The sequence below is a fragment of the Echinops telfairi genome, unplaced genomic scaffold (genome assembly GCF_000313985.2).
Source record: "Echinops telfairi isolate 266 unplaced genomic scaffold, ASM31398v2 ScPeMD7_6080;HRSCAF=6971, whole genome shotgun sequence".
Classification (NCBI taxonomy): Eukaryota; Metazoa; Chordata; class Mammalia; order Afrosoricida; family Tenrecidae; genus Echinops; species Echinops telfairi.
Genome location: NW_022109980.1, coordinates 3,849,597 through 3,866,987, shown reverse-complemented (window position 1 = coordinate 3,866,987; position 17,391 = coordinate 3,849,597). Strand labels below are relative to the sequence as shown.

The window sequence follows — 17,391 nt, the reverse complement described above, 5'->3', positions numbered from 1 at the left end:
CTCTAAGTTTCAGCTCAAATGTCCAGGTCAAGGCAGATCCATGGAGGCTACAAAGCACTAGGCAGGCAGAGAGCAGACACTGCCAAGCACCCAGGTGTTCTACATATATGGTTTGCTCCAACTCTCATTAACTGAAGAAATGGCTATCTTTTTTTTCCATTTTTCCTTTAAAGCAACTTTGACTAAAAGGGACTACATCTGTCAAATATTCCCTCCCATTTTCATATTTTTCTACTAGAAATTATACACAACCAATCCCATTTCTCCCATCCTTTCCACTCCCTTCACCCATTCAACGCCTGGGTATTCAGGTACAAAACAGCGGTTTGGGTCTCAAGGGTACAATCTATGCAACTAATGCCAGAGTGGTTGTCTCTGTTCAGAGTTCAAAATGCAAAATGCAAACAGGGTGAAACAATCATCCAAGCTTAAGTCATAGGACAACAAAGCAATAAAAATCAAATGTACAGGATGACCTCACATTATATACATTTACCCTCCCTAGACCCCATGTCAGCCCCTAACCAAATGAGGACAAAAACACGACCCTAGTAGTAAATGCAACACAAAGCTATTAAAGAAGTTGGGATTTACTTCATAAACACAAATAAAAGTATTTCCTAAAAATTAAGACAAGGCTTTGGATAAGCACTCTATATTATCATAATTACTCATTACTAAACAAAGAGAATCTTCACAAGACTGAAATATATTTTAAAAAGTGGTGACTGAAAACCTAGTCAACTTTATACAGAAAAAGAATGTCTACATGTAGTTACCAAGAAGTACCTTTTTTTTTCAGGGAAAGACAGTTGGGTTTGGTTATATTTTTGCCCTTGAAAATGATCAATTTCATACAATTAGATAGGAAAGATTTTAATAGTACAAAAGCAGACAAAGACTGGTCTCAAAATTCTGATTAAAAGTTAGGTGTGCTGAGTGATTGTAAGAACCCGAAGCAACAGCATTTCTAAACAATTCTTAAAATAAACTTGTTAGCCACCTCAGCTTCATGCATTTAATTTCACAACTCATGGGGGGGGGTGTCTCGCTTAACTCCAAACTTACAAGTTTTAAAAAGCAGCATTTTAATGAACTGAAGCTCACAGAACAGGAAAAGTCTTATGCTAAAATGTTCTATCTGTGGCAAGCAACTAGACTGAACTAACTACCTGACTTGGAGCAGAAGTGAAGTGTCTTGAAAAACACACTATAAAAAAAAAAAAGAAAAAAGAAAAACACACTATAAGCTTTAACATTTGTCTCCCTTGTAGAAAGCTTGGCTTTTAAAGTTAGCGCTTAGACTACATGTCAAATGTAACAGAATGAGTATATTTCCAGAACTAAACCTCAGTGGAAGACAGAGCAAAGGTAAAGAACTGAGGATTTCCACAGGAATATACAACCAGGGCAGTCATAAGCAACTTTAAAAAATTCTCATTTAAATTTGCAATGCCTTAAATGATTATAACTTAAAGTAGTAATCAACAGGTTAAGAGAACAGGACAATACTCTTTCTCTTAGAACATACAATGACAATATAATTTCCTTCTTAAATTTTTCTCTGCAGTAAAACACCTCACTTTACCTTTATAATAGGTCACTGTGAGAATCATGTAATATAAACCCTAGGTGGATGAAGCATTTTAAAATGTCCTTTTTTACCCCATATGAACTCTTACTCAAATGTTTAAAAAATATTAAAAAATAATTAAACAAATATTCTTCTTGTCAGTATTTTACACTTTCCAAGAGTTTTCAAGGATCTGGAGAGAATTTCTTTGCAAAGTGATCTACCACTACTACTAGTCAACAAAACAAAACATTTAGGGAGAGGAAAGACGACATTTTGTCTATGTATACTTCAAACAATCATCTTAATAGTAAAAATTCACATGAAACATCTAGATACAAGACAAAAAAGAGAATCTCAACATGGAAAGCTGCCACTAGAACTACAAGCAGTGTACAAACATGCGTCTACCTTTACCTACAGATGCTGACAGATGTTTAAAATACTGGGTTAACAAAGATCTTTTAGTAAAGTGACTTAGGCAGGCTTAAACTAGCAAGGATTAAGGATGAATCCTTACTAATTAATTGGAAGATCTGAGACATAGTTTATATTTCATTTTATAAAATCAGAAATATTTATTTTGAAACAAGAGAAGAAGACATGGTCTGCCTGTGAGAAAACTACCACTCAGCAATATTTTTTTTCATTCAGGCAGCAGGAGAATCGTTAAGGATATTTAAACTTCACATTGGCACCAAAAAGGTTAAGTGCCCTTGCCTTCTTGGATTAGCAAAATCTAAGCTGAGCAATAAGTAGTTTTGCAGGCGTTTGAACATGCCTAAGCCTTTAAATCAGTAAAATACTTTCTAAACATTCTGATTATAAACTTAATACACAGTTATAAAAAACTCAGAACAGGACAAAATGAAAAAAATAGAAAGTGAAAGGCCCTGGTACCCCCATCCCACCCCACCCCACTCTGGAACCCACCTCCCAACCCCTTCCAGAGAAAGGACATTTACCAGTTTGGTGCATATCTTTCCAAACCTTGTGGTCCACACATACGCAAAACACACAGACCGTTATTTGGCTCCGACTAGACATACTGCTTTGCCACGTGCACTTTACACTTTATATGTCTTTGCCATCTTTCCTAGTCAGGACACGTAGGCTAGATGGAATTCTATCAGAATACTTTTTTACAAGTGACAAAAATCACCCTTTTAAATTAGTCGCACAAATACACACGTACAATTCTAAAACAAAACGAACACAATTCTAAAATGCAAAGACAGACATCTAAAAAGAATCTTTATATTTCTGACAGTGTGGAACAGTTTATTCCTTTTCTACATGAAACAAGTTATGTGATTTGTGAGATTACACTTAATCTCCAGGTTTACGGGGTATGCTCTGTTTGCTAAGCTTCCCTGCAAAGAATGAAAAGTTCAGCTGATTAATTCACTTACTTTTTCAAATCAAGGCAGTCCACTACAAATACACACGGTGATCATAATAATACAATGCTTCTTAGCCTAGGATTTCAATTAACAGTAAAAAGCAACAAAAAAAATGTATAAACAATATAGCTAATTTTCTGAAAATTTCAGAACTTTACATTTTAGATGGCCAAGTAAAACATTATAGTTTACATTTTGTGGTCAACTTTAGGGAGATGTTAATGGAATTCAATGCTGATTACTTGAAGTCAATTCACATCATACATTCAAGCATAATATGGAGTTAGATTAAGACATAAAAATTTTTTGCTTGAAAGTAATGACTGTGTAGCACATGGGACATTTGTCAACTGCTTCAGCACATTGTTTACAGGTGACCAGATGCCCACAAGGAATGAAAACGATGGCAATATTTCTATCCATACAGATTTTACAAAGCTTCTCCTCTTGCAGGAGTCTGAGCTGCTCTTCAGTACTAATATCTGTAGGAAGAGAAAAGAAAGGCGCTAGTTTTAGATGCTTGTTAGCTTGTAAAGTTTATGTAAACTTTCACCGAACCCCAACTACGTGCCAGGCCCAAAGCTAGTGCTGGGAGATAACAGTGTGACTCGTGTCTGCCTGTGAGCAGCTCACACTGTAGGAGAGAGGAACATCAGATCAAGCTGCAGAGCTAAGTACACTGTGATAGATAAGAGCTATAAGTTGCATGAAGAGTGCTCTGGGACAGGTCAGAGAACATGCTCTTCAGTTCTAGTTGGGTAAGGCCTCATGGGTTAACAATGGGGGGCAGCGCCATTTAAGCCCGATCAGCAGTGTGCTATGCATGGTAGTGTAGGGTTTGGCCAAGGAAGTAGCCCATGGAAAGGACATGGTCATATTAAAATGGAAATGTAGGGATGGACTGGAGAGACATGTCAGATGTGGGCCAAGTAAGATTTGGTGATTGACTGGATATTAAGAGATGAGGCAGAAAGAGATACTAAATTGATTTTACAATTTCTAGCCTGGCAAAGGGGATGGTGCTATCGATGGACATTGTGGTCGAGTTGATTCCAACCCCTAGTGCAGAGTAGAGGTGTCCAGTGGGTTTCTGAGGCTGTGAATCTTTACAGAAGCAGGCTACTTCATCTTCCTCCCAGGGAGTGACGGGCAGGTTCAAACCGCTGACCTTCCAGATAGCAGCCTGAAGGTTTAACCCCTGGTGCCACCAGGCATTCTTTAATGACACCAATAGAAAATAGAAAAGCTGCAGCAGGTTTGGGGTAGAATCTGATGTTGGATATTTTTGAGGTGCTTAAGGGCATCTAGATAAAAATGTGCAATTCAGTTCAAAGGACAAGCCGTGAAATCATGACAAGGCAGGGCTAGGGCTAGTGCTTGCTGTGCCACCAGCATATTAAGTGGTACTGAGGTTTAATGAAACCTTTTCTAAGCCACAGATTGTGAAACGTTCCCAAATATGCCACAAAAGTGGTCGGTGGGGTAGTAGTGCTAAATTGACAACAACAACAATAGCAACATAGCATCAGAAGAGCAGTGCTAAGCACTACTATTATGAACACATTACATACTTTAACTCCATTATACCTTTGCAACTATCGCACATCGGTGATTTCCCAATCTGTCCTTATATCAGCATCATTGGGGCAATTTTGAACAATCAATTCCTAGGCCCCATTCACTGAATCTAACATTTCTGGGGTTAGGCACAAAGGCATCTAGGACCACTGCTATATCAAGTACAGTATAATATATGTCTTCCCTTGGCAATTCACAATGCATTTCATTAATTAGTAACTAGAGTGCCTTTTTTCATGGTATTCCTTTTAACATCCCGGCGAGCATGAATCTGAACCCAAGAATGGGGAACAAGAGTTAATTTTACTCAACACATTGTTTTTTCTTATTTTTTTCCCAAACACATTGTTACTGAACACTTTACTAGGTCCTAGGCACTAGGAATATATAACCATGAGCAAAAATATGAGGGGGCTTCAAAAAGTACATGGAAAAATGGAATTGAAAGCCAATTAAACTTTCCCATAAAGTTTCTGAAGCCTCCGCATGAATAGACCCCAAGTCCTAGTAGTTAATATACAAGGAATGCAAGTAAACAGGAAATTATAATTCAGTGTGATGGCAAGGCAAGGACAATGTGTTACAAAGAACACACGAAGAGTGAAGGCACATACATGTATGTAATACACACACATTCATATAAAGGGAATAACTCAATTATACCTAGACTGGCTCCTAAAATAGGAATAAGGTAAATAGAGGAGCCCGGGTGGCCTAGTGGCTACTCATTGGACTGCAATCCACAAGACCAGCAGTTCGAAACCACCAGCACTCTGAGAGAAAAAGCCAAAGCTAAAAAACCAAAAAACCAAAGCTTTGTACTTCCATAGAGTTACAGCTTGGAAACCCACAGGGCAAATTCTACCCTGTTCTCTCAGGTTGTCATGAGTCAGACTGAACTTGATGGCAGTGGGTCTGTTTTGTTGTTGTTGTTAGGAGAGGGAGAGGAACATGGAGGCAGGGGCAGAGAGAGAATTATGTTCCAGGAGGAGGCAATAGCAGAAGCATGTTCCAATGGGAGAGGCACTTGGCCTGCAAGTGTACTGGAGAAGTCCGAGTATAAAGACTGAGGAGAAGACAGCAGGAGATGCAGCTACAGAAGGTTAGCAGCAGCCCAATCATGAAAGGTTTGGCAAGTCATATACAGGCGTTTGGCTTTGAACCTGAGGGCCCCGGGCAGAGAAAAGATCAGATTTGTGCTTCGCAGAGGAGGCACCAAATAGGGGTGGAGGAAAGAATGATTTAAGTCCTTTCTTCTTAGAAAGCAACCTTCTGGTCGTAATCAAAATTATAGGCTCAAACAAGTCACAGACACTAAAATGCATCAGAAATAAGAACATGAAAAAAAGAAAAGAAAAAAGAACATGAAGCACCTGTCCTCAAGAAATTTGGTCTACAGGACAGAACAGAAAATAATTTAAAAACCCTGATCTGGGCACTGGGGGAAACCTGAAAGTGACCTTGTTCTGGACCTTGAAGGATGAGTTCACAAAATAGATTTAGGGGACTAGGGGCCAGATAGAGAATGAGTCTAGGTATACAGACAGGGAAAAGACATTTGTGGGATAGAAGAAACAATTTACATGAAAGGATGAGATGGTTTTATGAACAGATTTCCATTATATAAAAGCATCAACACCCAAAAGAGTCAAAATGAAGTACGCACTCCACTCCCACCCCAATCAAACAATGGAAGTATGGAGTTAAAAAAGGACCCCTGGCCTAGAAGTTAGGTGATCTGACTTTCATTCCCAACTCCCTGAGTGGTCTTGGGCAACAGCTCGATTGTACTTCAGTTTTCTCACTGACTTGAGATGGTGATGCACTGAGCACACTAACAGTTGACCTCTGGCAATTATTTGACTCTATCCTTAAGGTCAGAGCCCTGATAATACAGTGGTTAGGTGCTCAGCTGCCAACTGAAAGGTCAATGGTTTGAAACCAACCGCTGCTGCATGGGAGAAAGAGGAATCAGTTTGCTCCCTATCAACACTGACAACCTGGGGTGGGGAGCACACAATGGGGAACTGCTAGCACTGATGATTGTATAATCCCACTCCATGGGATAGAACAAGCAGAATTTTATGTGAATGGATATATTGGATTGTGTAAGATATGGCAAAAAACAAATAAGGGTTTCTGGGGGACAGGGTGGGGGTGGGAGGGGATCAAGGGGAGCTGATATCAAGTTCAAGAAGAGAGAAAATGCTTTGAAACCTATGTGGTAGCACTTGTACAATACTGCTTGAGGTGATGAACTATGGAATGCTATGATATCAGTGTAAGAGCTCCTAATAAAAGGATTTAAAGAAAAGATTGACAACCTTGGAAACTGTGGGGTAGTTCTTCGCTGTCCTACAGGGCTGCTGGGAGTTGGGGTTTAGCCTTAAGAGTAACTACTGGGTTCTGTGTCTTTGCCTCTGGCACTTTTCCCCTTCTGTTTTTTACAAGGTTCTCTTCTAGCTCAGGAGGCTCTTGGCACAGGAACAAATCTTTTTTTTAAATCACTTTATTGGGGGCTCTCACAGCTCTTATAACATTCCATACATCAATTGTATCAAGCAGATTTGTACATATGTTGCCATCATCATTTCCTAAACATTTACTTTCTATTTGAGCCCTTGGTATCAGCTCCTCTTTTTTCCATCCTTCCCACTTAAATGATTTCTAGATGTCATTTCTTTTACTACCAGATAAGATCCTTGAGGAAAAATAGGCTACTAAGAAATGTATGTGCACTATTTGATTTTAAAATATTGCACACAATAAATACTACACACAAATGATCAAAACAAGTGCTTTTGCATATATACCAAAGAAAGGCTTCCTCTCACACTGTGCAATTTGAAAAAGGAAAAAGAATGATTTGCTACTAATTTTAGAAGGCAATGTACTGGAGCATTCTGTCACACAGTCACTGGGGTCAAAAAGCTAGGAGTGAACCTGGGATTTCTCAGTTAAGTAACAATAGAGTTCTTTTTCCAGGAGTCAGAATTGATCAGAGGGCAGTGGGCTTCCGTCCCGTAGGCCCACCCTCTATTTTGTACAGCATTACAAAGTTTCTTAGTGCCAGTCTTTCCCATCAGCCTTTGATAAGAGACACAGGCAGCAGCCCTAGCATTAGAAGTAGCTTGCATCAAACCGCTGCCTCTTAATGTAGTAAGAATAAGGAGAAGTCAGGGGCCCTAGTGGTCTGTCTAGTGGATTATGCATTGGACTGCTAACTACAAGGTAAGAAGTTTGAACCTACCAGGCACTAGATAGGAGAAAGATGAGGCTCTCTGCTCCAATAAAGATTTACCCCTTGAAAACCCCAAGAGGTTTTGGGTCCTGTCCTATGAGTCAGAATTGACTCGATAGCAGAGAGTTGAAGGAAAGGTTGGGAGCCCTAGTGGTGCAGTGACCAAGGTGCTTGGTTACTAGCCAAAAGGTTGGTGGTTTGAATCCTTAGCTGCTGTGCAGGAGAAAGATGTGGCAGCCTGCTTCCTTCAAGATTTATAGCCTTAGAAACCCCTTTAGGGCAGTTAAATTTTGTCCTATAGGGTCATTCATTATACGAGCCCTGGTAGCACAGTAGGTTGTATGTTGAACTTGATGGCAGTGAGCTTGGTTTCGAGTTATGAACGGGTTGCTGAGTGGGACTAGAGATGGTGGCAGTGGGTTTGGTTGGAGGTTTTCAGAAGTCAGCTAATGAATTCTAATCTTGGCCCTGAGAGCTGCAATCTGTTTACGCCCTCCTTTTCACATGACCCTGGCTTACAGTCTCAGGGAGGACAACAGTCCGGCCACTCCTGTTAGAAAGGGTCAAGGCTTCTCCTTGAATGTTCTATCCCTTGTTTTCTTTTTCTTTTTATTTATTATTTATTTCCCCCTTGTTTTCTTTCTACTGCAGTCTGCTAACTCCTTTTGTGGCAAACAGTACCTTCAGGTCTAGAAACTAACACCTTACTGTCAAACTTAACTAAACCAGAGTTAAGTTTTAAGTGGCAGGGACAAAGCCACAATATTTCTATTTTGATATAAGTTGGTACAATAAGCAAGGAAATGGTTTAAAATCAACATAAGAAGAGTTTTTCTAGGTTTTAAATGAATGTATCCTTCAGAGACACTTTCTGCTGAATCTTTTACAACAATTGATATTTTTTTTTCCTTTTTTTTAAAAGGAAAACATCAAGCTACTGTATATACTTGAGTATAAGTCGAGTTTTTCAGCACATTTTTAATGGTAAAATTAGGTGCCTCGGCGGATAGTCTGCAAAGAGCAGATACCTATACTTTATCCTTTGGGAGAAAGATGAGACTTTCTACTTCCATAGAGGGTTACAGCCTTTGAAAACCCACAGGGGCAATTCTATCCTGTCTTACAGGTTCACTATAAGTCAGAATCGACCTTATAGTATCGAGAGAGTTTATACCTATCTTGGATTATAAGCTATAATATGGAAGTTCTTAATTGCCAGGAAGTCACTGAGTAATTTTTTTGTTTTCTGAAAAGGAGGTGGCAGGCCAAATAAGTATGGAAATCTTTTATTTCCCATAGAAGGGTGTCGTTTAGTCAAGTCATACTTAGTACAACGATCCTTATGTTCATATCAACATATCAAAAGTTGCAGAGTATTCCAAAGCCAAACTATACAACTTTGAGTCAATACACTGCTACACGTTTGTCTAAAAAACAGAACATAAATTCACTTTTTGAAAAATGAAAGGACATGTGGCTTTTACTTGGAACAATATTAGAACAAATTAAAAGATTATAACGGCTCTCATGCTTTTATTTTTTGTGTATGTGTGAAATCTTTCATAACAAAAAGTTCTTGAAAAAATTCACTGCTGAATAATAATAAATAAAAAATAAAATAAAATACATTAAAAAAAAATCACTGCTGTTAAGTCGATTCCAACTCATAGCAACCCTGTAGGACAGAGCAGAACCGCCCCTCTGGGTTGCTAGACTATACATCTTTAAGGGAGCAGAATGCCTCCTCTTTCTCCTGCAGAGCTCCTGATAGAGCTGAACTGCGCTCCAACACGTAACCCACTGTGCCATCAGGGCTCCTTTACACATTCTTAAATGCAATTCCTCTATCCTGCTCTCATCTACTCACATATGGGGTCTGAAAGCATTCTTGTTCCCAGAAATCCATTGCTATCAAGTGGATTCTGATTCAGAGCACCCCTATAAAGTCAGAGAAATGGCCCCGTGGGTTTCCAAGGCTGTAAATCTTTATGGGAGCAGAAAGCCACCTCTTTCTCCAGCAGAACAGCTAGCCATGGGTTTCAAAGTGCTGACCTAGCACTTAGCAGCCCAGCTCATAACCCACTACAATACCAGAGCTCCTTAAGGGTGTGGGGGGTGTTAGAAGAGAGGAGCCAAATGGGCCAAAGAGCCATGAAAGCTAACCTCCCTAATGAGTTACTGTGACATTTTTCTTGTCTTTGACAGACACCCTGGCATACCTTTCTGCAAGGAGGTCTGACTTGACTGCTCTTGCACACTGTCCTGAGCACTCACTAGGTCTGCAACCAGAACTTCAAGAGATTTGTAGTTGTTCCCAGATGTCTGGATTTTCTCTTCCATTGTTTTCTTAATGTCCTGGAAACTGAATCCCATTCGTATAGCTTCTTGTACCATAGGATTTTGAAAGATGGAGTCATCTGAAATGAAAATTGTTTAGGAAACAAACAAAAGTTAGATGACTTTGGTCAGTATGACTAATAGCAACATGTAGCTAAATAGAAAAAGTTTGGTGGCAAGGAAAAACAAAATAATAACAACAAACCCAAACAAATTAGCACTCCACAAGTGCTTTGGGAGGAAGTATTTCAAATATATAGGTACTGAAGGATCATTTTTGAAAAATCTTACAACTGTAAATGTAGTTGGTCTACATTTTGCATCAGCAGCCCTGGTGGCACAGCAGTTATGTGCGTGGCTGACAATGGAAACCTTGGCAGTTTGAGCCCCTGGGCCCCTTGATAAGGGAAAGTTGTGGAAGGCTGCTTCCCTAACATTTACAGCCTTAGAAACCCTATGGGACAGGTCTATAGGGTAGTTATGGAGTCACAACAATGTATTTTGTAGTACTTGGAATTATTTGAAATACAGTGCTGTACGGGTTGTGACGAAACAGTGCACGCTTGGTTACGAAAAGCGCTGTTGAATCCCAAACTCCCGAATGTTTCCTAGCCAGCTGTAAAACCTAGAGTGAATGCGGTTATGGAGTCATTACCAATTTTTAAAAAATTCATGGAAAAGAAAAGGAAGCCTCAGCCTGTGATCTGGAATGTATGTTTCCTATCTCTGGCTCTAATTTCTGCAGCTCAGGGGGTGGGCTGGGGTGGAGACCAGATTAGGTAAGAAAGTCAGTGGAAGCTAACTTTTATGAAACCCAAAGCAGCCATACAGCTGTGAGGAAGTGCTGAGAGCACCCCAGCCGGCACCCTGGGGTTCACCAGTTCCAACCTTAGGTATGAAAAATGAGTCTTTGCCCACCAAAGACATCCACAAGAATACTTCTAACTGTTATTCATAAAGACTCAAACTGGAAGCAATTTGAATGTCCACTCTCAGGTAAGCAGATGAATAAACAAACTGTGGTGTTTTTAAACTCAAAACAGCAATAAAAATGAACTACTACCACGGACAACATGGGTGAATCTACTGTCAGTGAATTCTGGTTGGACTTCTTCCAAGACAGATTTGTTTGTTCTTCTGGAGGTCCACGGTATATTCAACATTCATTGTCAACACTGTAATTCAAATGCATCAAATCTTCAGCCTTCCGATTCTCTGTCCAACTTTCACATGCATATAAGGCGACTGAAAATGCCATGGCTTAGGTCAGGTGTACCCTCGTCCTTAAAGTGACACTGTTGCTTTATAAATTATGTACTAGATGAAATGCTTTCTTTTTCTTTAAAAAAAATCATTTTATTGGGGGCTCTTACAGCTCTTATCACAATCCACATACACACTCATTGTGTTAAGCACATTTGTACATAGGTTGCCATCATCCTTTTCACAGCATTTTCGTTCTACTTGAGTCCTTGGTATCAGCTCATTTCCCTGCCCCCCTCACCTTCCAGAAATGCTTTCTAAAATCCGTCCTCTTTAATCCTATCAAACATGTTAGAGAGAGCGAATCAGATATTCTCCAGCATTTTTATGAGTAGGCTGAATACTCTCTTGCTTTATAATCTGTTAAGATACTACTACATGACAGTTCTACCGTCCTACAAGGTATCTGTGAGTTAGAATTGACTTAAAAAAATACTAAATAAATGATATTCTAAGTATAGGAATCTGTACACAGATCATGAGGCAGCTGTGCAAGCAGACCAAAGGAATGTTGCATGACTAACGTTTTTTAATCGTTTTATTAGGGGCTCATACAACTCTTATCACAATCCATACATACATCAATTGTGTAAAGCACATTTGTACATTCATTGCTCTCATCATTCTCAAAACATTTGCTCTCCACGTAAGCCCCTGACATCAGCTCCTCATTTTTATCCTCCCTTCCCGTTCCCCTCTCCCTCATGAACCCTTGATAATTTATAAATTATTATTTTGTCATATCTTGCCCTGTCCGATGTCTCCCTTCACCCACTTCTCTGTTGTCCGTCCCCCAGGGAGGAGGTCACATGTAGATCTTTATAATCGGTTTCCCCTTTCCAACCAACCCTCCCTCTACCCTCCCACTCACACCACTGGTCCTCAAAGGATCATCCGCCCTGGATTCCCTGTGTTTCCAGTTCCTATCTGTACCAGTGTACATCCTCTGGTCTAGCCAGATTTGTAAGGTAGAATTGGGATCATGATAGTGGGGAGGAGCAAACATTTAGGAACTAGAGGAAAGCTGTATGTTTCATCGTTGCTACATCAGACCCTGACTGGCTCATCTCCTCCCCGAGACCCTTCTGTAAGGGGATGTCCAGTGGCCTACAAATGGGCTTTGGGTCTCCACTCTGCACTCCCCTCATCATTCACTATAAGATTTTTTTGTTCTGATGATGCCTGATACCTGATCCTTTTGACACTTCATGATCGCACAGGCTGGTGTGCTTCTTCCATGAGGGCTTTGTTGCGAAAAGATGAAACCTTTCAAGGATTTCATCTTGCTTAGATCCTCAATCAATAATCATGGAGTCAACAATCAAGAGTTCAAATGACAAAGATAAATGGATACATCTGCTGCCTAAGACCTCTTTAAAATGTTGAAAAGGAGGTTATTTTCTTGTCTTTAGACAAGCAGCCATCTAAGTGAGGCATCGACCAAGTTCACATGGAAGCATACCAGCCTGTGTGATCCCAAAATGATGTAATAAAACCCAATCCTAAGGAGGGAATGGTATCAGAGCTCCAATTGTGAACACTCAATTTGCAGGAGGCAATGGATGACAGTGAGAGGCCAAAATCCATTTACAGAGTCCCTACATGGATAAAGCCTCTGATGAATGCCCTCTGACCATAGTTGAGGGAAGTGAATAGCCCTGCTATCAGACAGAGAAGATGGTAAACACAATCATAGCAGATGTAATTAGGTTAAAATGTGATACCTGATCATTTGATCTTCCTTTTGACCCAGTTTACACATGTTCTAGTTTTTAATATTCTGCTTTTTTCTTGGTTGGATTTTTGCTTTTCTGGTTTATTTTGTTATTATTGTTGGGGTTTTTTTGGTGGTGGTGGTGGGGGGGGATGTTTTCCAGTACATGAAGATCAGGGTGGGTGAAGCTATAGAAACAGTAAATGGATTAGGGGTTTCTTAGGAGCACAGACTAGGGGTGGCGGGTATTGGAGAGACATGAGGAGCTAATATCAAATACAAGAGAGCAGAAAAAATGTTCTGAAATTGATTGTACGGATGACTGCACAACTTATTAACATGACTGAACTATGGAAGTACATGATATGTGAACCATATTGTCAATAAAACATTAATTAAAAAAACCTAAATTAATAAAACACCAGTAAGATTATCTACCTTATGAGATAACAAAGACATCTCTAAGGCATAGCAGAAGCAGAAAGAAAACAGAGATTTAGGGATGGATTTGGGGTTTACACTTAATCCTATCTCTTCTCTAAGAACAATTAATTCTTTTTTCAAAATCATTTTTGGGGGGTCTCGTACAACGCTTATCACAATCCATCCATCCATCCATTGTGTCAAGCACCTTTGAACATTTGTTGCCATCATCATTCTCAAAGCATTTGCTTTCCACTTGAGCCCTTGGTATCAGCTCATTTTCCCCCTCCCTCCCCGCTCCCCCCTCCCTCATGAACCCTTGATATTCTATAAATTATTATTTTGACATGTCTTACACTGTCAGACGGCTTCCCTCACCCACCTTTCTGCTGTCCGTCTCCCAGCGAGGTCACATGTAGATCCCTGTAATCGGTTCCCCCTTTCTACCCCACCTTCGCTCCACCCTCCGGGCATTGCCACTCTCATCACTAGTCCTGAGGGGTTTATCTGTCCTGGATTCCCTGTGTTTCCAGTTCCTAGAAAAATTAATTCTTATGATATAGCCCTGCTCGATATGCACCCTCATCAAGGAAACAGGGAAGATATGGGTGCTATATCAAAGTGTGGTGAAGAAATTAAATGGTGACTAATCAGAAAGAAAAGCAACTGGGGGTCTTAAAGGCTTGTTTTCGGAGGGAGGGGAAAAATGAGGACCTAATGCCAGGGGCTTAAGTGGAGAGGAAATGTTTTGAGAATGATGAGGGCAATGAATGGACAAATGTGCTTTACACAGTTGATGAATGTATGGATTATGCTAAGAGTTGTATGAGTCCCTAATAAAACGATTAAAAAAAAGGCTTGTTTTCAAAGAAATGCCATCTACATGAGACGTCAACTAAGCATATCTATATCCATGATCCAAAGATTATGAATTACGTAATCCAAATCCGAAGGAGGGAACGGTATCAGAGTTTAAATTGTGAAATTCTGGTTTGCAGAAGGCTATGGAAGATAGTGGAAGCCCGAAAGACATTTGCAGGCTCTACACATGGACTAAGTCTCTCGTGATTTCCCTCTAGCCATAACTGAAGGATGAGAATGGCTTGGTTATCAGAAAGAAAGTAATGGAGAGACAATTACAGTAGACGAAAAAATGATAAATCTGACTTGAATGGTTAAAACCGTGTCATTTGATCTCCCTTTGGATACACTTTGTGCTTGATCTGGTTTTTATTATTTTCTGTTTGTACTTAAAAAACTAATACTCTGGGGTTCATCTCTGCTGTATTTTGTTATTGTTTGTTGTTAGCATTCTCGACTCATGGTAATATATCTTTCTATATTTTTTGGTATATAAAACCCAGGTTGGGTGACTCTACAGAGATAATAACTAGAATAAGGGTTATTGGGGAGGGGTATGGCACGGTAAGGAGGGGTAATGGGGAGCCGATATCAATGAGTACAGGGAGGGCATGTTTTGAAACTGGGTGTCGTAACGGTTATACCACACTGCTTGCTATGACTGAACCATGTAATGGTATGATGCCTGGATTATATCTTAATAAAATGATTTTGGGAGAATCCATAATAAAACCAAAAAAGGAGGTTGCTTTGAGGATGGAGGTACGCCTGACCAAAGCCATGGTATTTTCAATTGCCTCATAGGCATGTGAAAGTTGGACATTGAATGAGGAAGACGAAAGAATCGATGCATTTCAACATTGGTGTTTCAAAGAATACTGAAAATACTGCAGACTGTCAAAAGAACAAAGAAATCTATCTTGGAAGAAGTTCACCCAGAATGCTTAGAGGCAAGGAGGGCAAGACTTTGTCTAAAGTACTGTGGACACGTCAGGAGAGACCAGGCCCCAGAAAAGGACATCAAACTTGGTAAAACAGTGGGTCAGTGAAAAAGAGGAAGACCCTCAACAAGATGGATGGACACAGTGGCTGCAGCATCGGGCTCAAGCATAAGAACCATTATGGGGATGGCGCAGGACCAGGGGGTGTTTCTCTCCGGTGTGCATCGGGCTGTAGGGTCGCTATGACCTGAAACTGACTCAAAGGCACCGGAGAACACACCAACCTAAGGAGAGGGAGTACGGAATCGCCAGATCTATTCTAAATGGAAACTTACAACTCTTCTTGAAACATGATCCCTAATTTGAGACTGAGATCCCATATATGATGTCGGAGTCGGTTACTGTTCTGGTTCCATTAAAGATTTTAGGGTGGTTTCACTAGCTCAATACCTGAGTTGCTGAACCCGTCGGCAAGCTTCTCAATAAAGCCTGCTTCTAAAACTTAAAAAAAAAAGATTTTAGTGTCACATCTCCAATGTGACTGTTTTTCTTTTGAAGAGTAAAGCTACTAACAGTATCTTCTTTGCTTACAGAGTATCTTTTTCTGGCCTTCATTCAAAAAGCTGTTTATAATGAGTGTATATTCAATCTTTGTGATTAAAAACCTCTCCCTCTCCCTCTCCCATGAGGTCATGGGAGATAAACAAAGCAAAGATGATCTGAGATATAGAAGTAGGTTGGTTAGGGCTGATCATAATCCAGGCTTACTAAGGAGCGCTAGGGAAAAACATACACTTAATCCTTGGTTCTATGATTTTAAAAGAAATGATGATGGGGTAGTCTGACAGTTTCTCCTGAACCTGGGAAAATGAACTGTCTAACGGCTCATAATACACAAACCTCTGATTTCAATTTACGTTTATCCCACAGAGCCATACTGTGGTGACTTTGAAAGACCACATCTTTCACTCCATAAACAACTATTATAAACAGGCAGTGAAAAAAACTATTTACTTTAATAAGGGTATTTACCAATTCTTTTAGTTAGTGATGGTTCTTTTTCAGTAGTTCTTGCCTAAAATAAAAGTATGAATTATACGTTAGAATTCTTTTTTCATAGAAGGTAATTAATTCAGTTTGAAAATGACACTAATTGGAAATTTTAAATCACCTTTATTCCAATTCAACTTATCAATGTTCACAAGAGGCATGGCCTGATGGAGCTAGGGGGACATTGAAAGAGCATCTAATCCAATCCCCCTCACTTTGTAGACATAAAGTTGAGACCCTGATCAGCTGATAGATACCGTTATGGCACAGCCACAGGGACGGCTCTGGTCTCCCTTTTCCAGTCCGAGCTCTTTCTGCAGAGTACAGATGCCTTGGCCACTCTAGTTTAAACTATCGATTTAGATGCACTTTTGAGATTGTAAATACGGTCTGCAAAAGGCTTAAAACCATTTATGAGTACAAAACAATGTGTGCAAAATTTTGGCCACTCTATAGTTTAAACTATCAATTTAGATACACCTTTGAGATTATAAATACTGTCTGCAAAAGGCTTAAAACCATTTATGAGTACAACACGCTGTGTGCGAAAGTCTAATTGCAGAAGGCTAAGAGACCAAGCCGGGAGTTCAGGTGGTGCGGTGGTTCAGCACTTGGCTGTTAATCTTAGTCTGCAATTGGCACTGACCAGCAGCTCTTTTCCAGACAGGACCTGGTGAACTCCTGAAAAGGTTAGTCGAGGAAACCCTATAGGGCGTTCTACCCGGTCTTCTAGGATTGCCATGAGTCACAATTGACTTGTCTGCATGCAACAAAACAGGGCCTAGTATTTAAGTTCTTCCAGTCCATATTTATTTTTCACTTTCAAATTGATTAGTTGCACACTAAGATTTGACTAAGATGTAAATGTCACATTTCTTATGATAATCTCTTTAAGTTCTTATTAGTTGCAAAAGACTACGGTTCTTATAATATAAAGAGCTATTTAAAATACAATATGAACCATATTAACAATTTTTACAATAATAATTTTTAGCATTTACAGACAG

At 39.8% G+C, this 17,391-nt stretch overlaps 1 protein-coding gene across 1 annotated transcript in view; it reads right to left on the bottom strand.

The window, feature by feature from the left end:
* Positions 1–2,833: 2,833 nt before the first annotated feature.
* Positions 2,834–17,391, bottom strand: part of LOC101662600 (X-linked inhibitor of apoptosis) — a 51,922-nt gene continuing 37,364 nt past the window's right edge. Inside the window, exons 5-7 of the mRNA XM_004713056.2 lie at positions 16,367–16,409; positions 10,015–10,212; positions 2,834–3,458 (exon numbers count right to left, since the gene is read on the bottom strand). Of these exons, the coding sequence (XP_004713113.1) occupies positions 3,265–3,458; positions 10,015–10,212; positions 16,367–16,409 (435 nt within the window). The 3' untranslated portion in view covers positions 2,834–3,264. The remainder of the gene's footprint in view (positions 3,459–10,014; positions 10,213–16,366; positions 16,410–17,391) is intronic.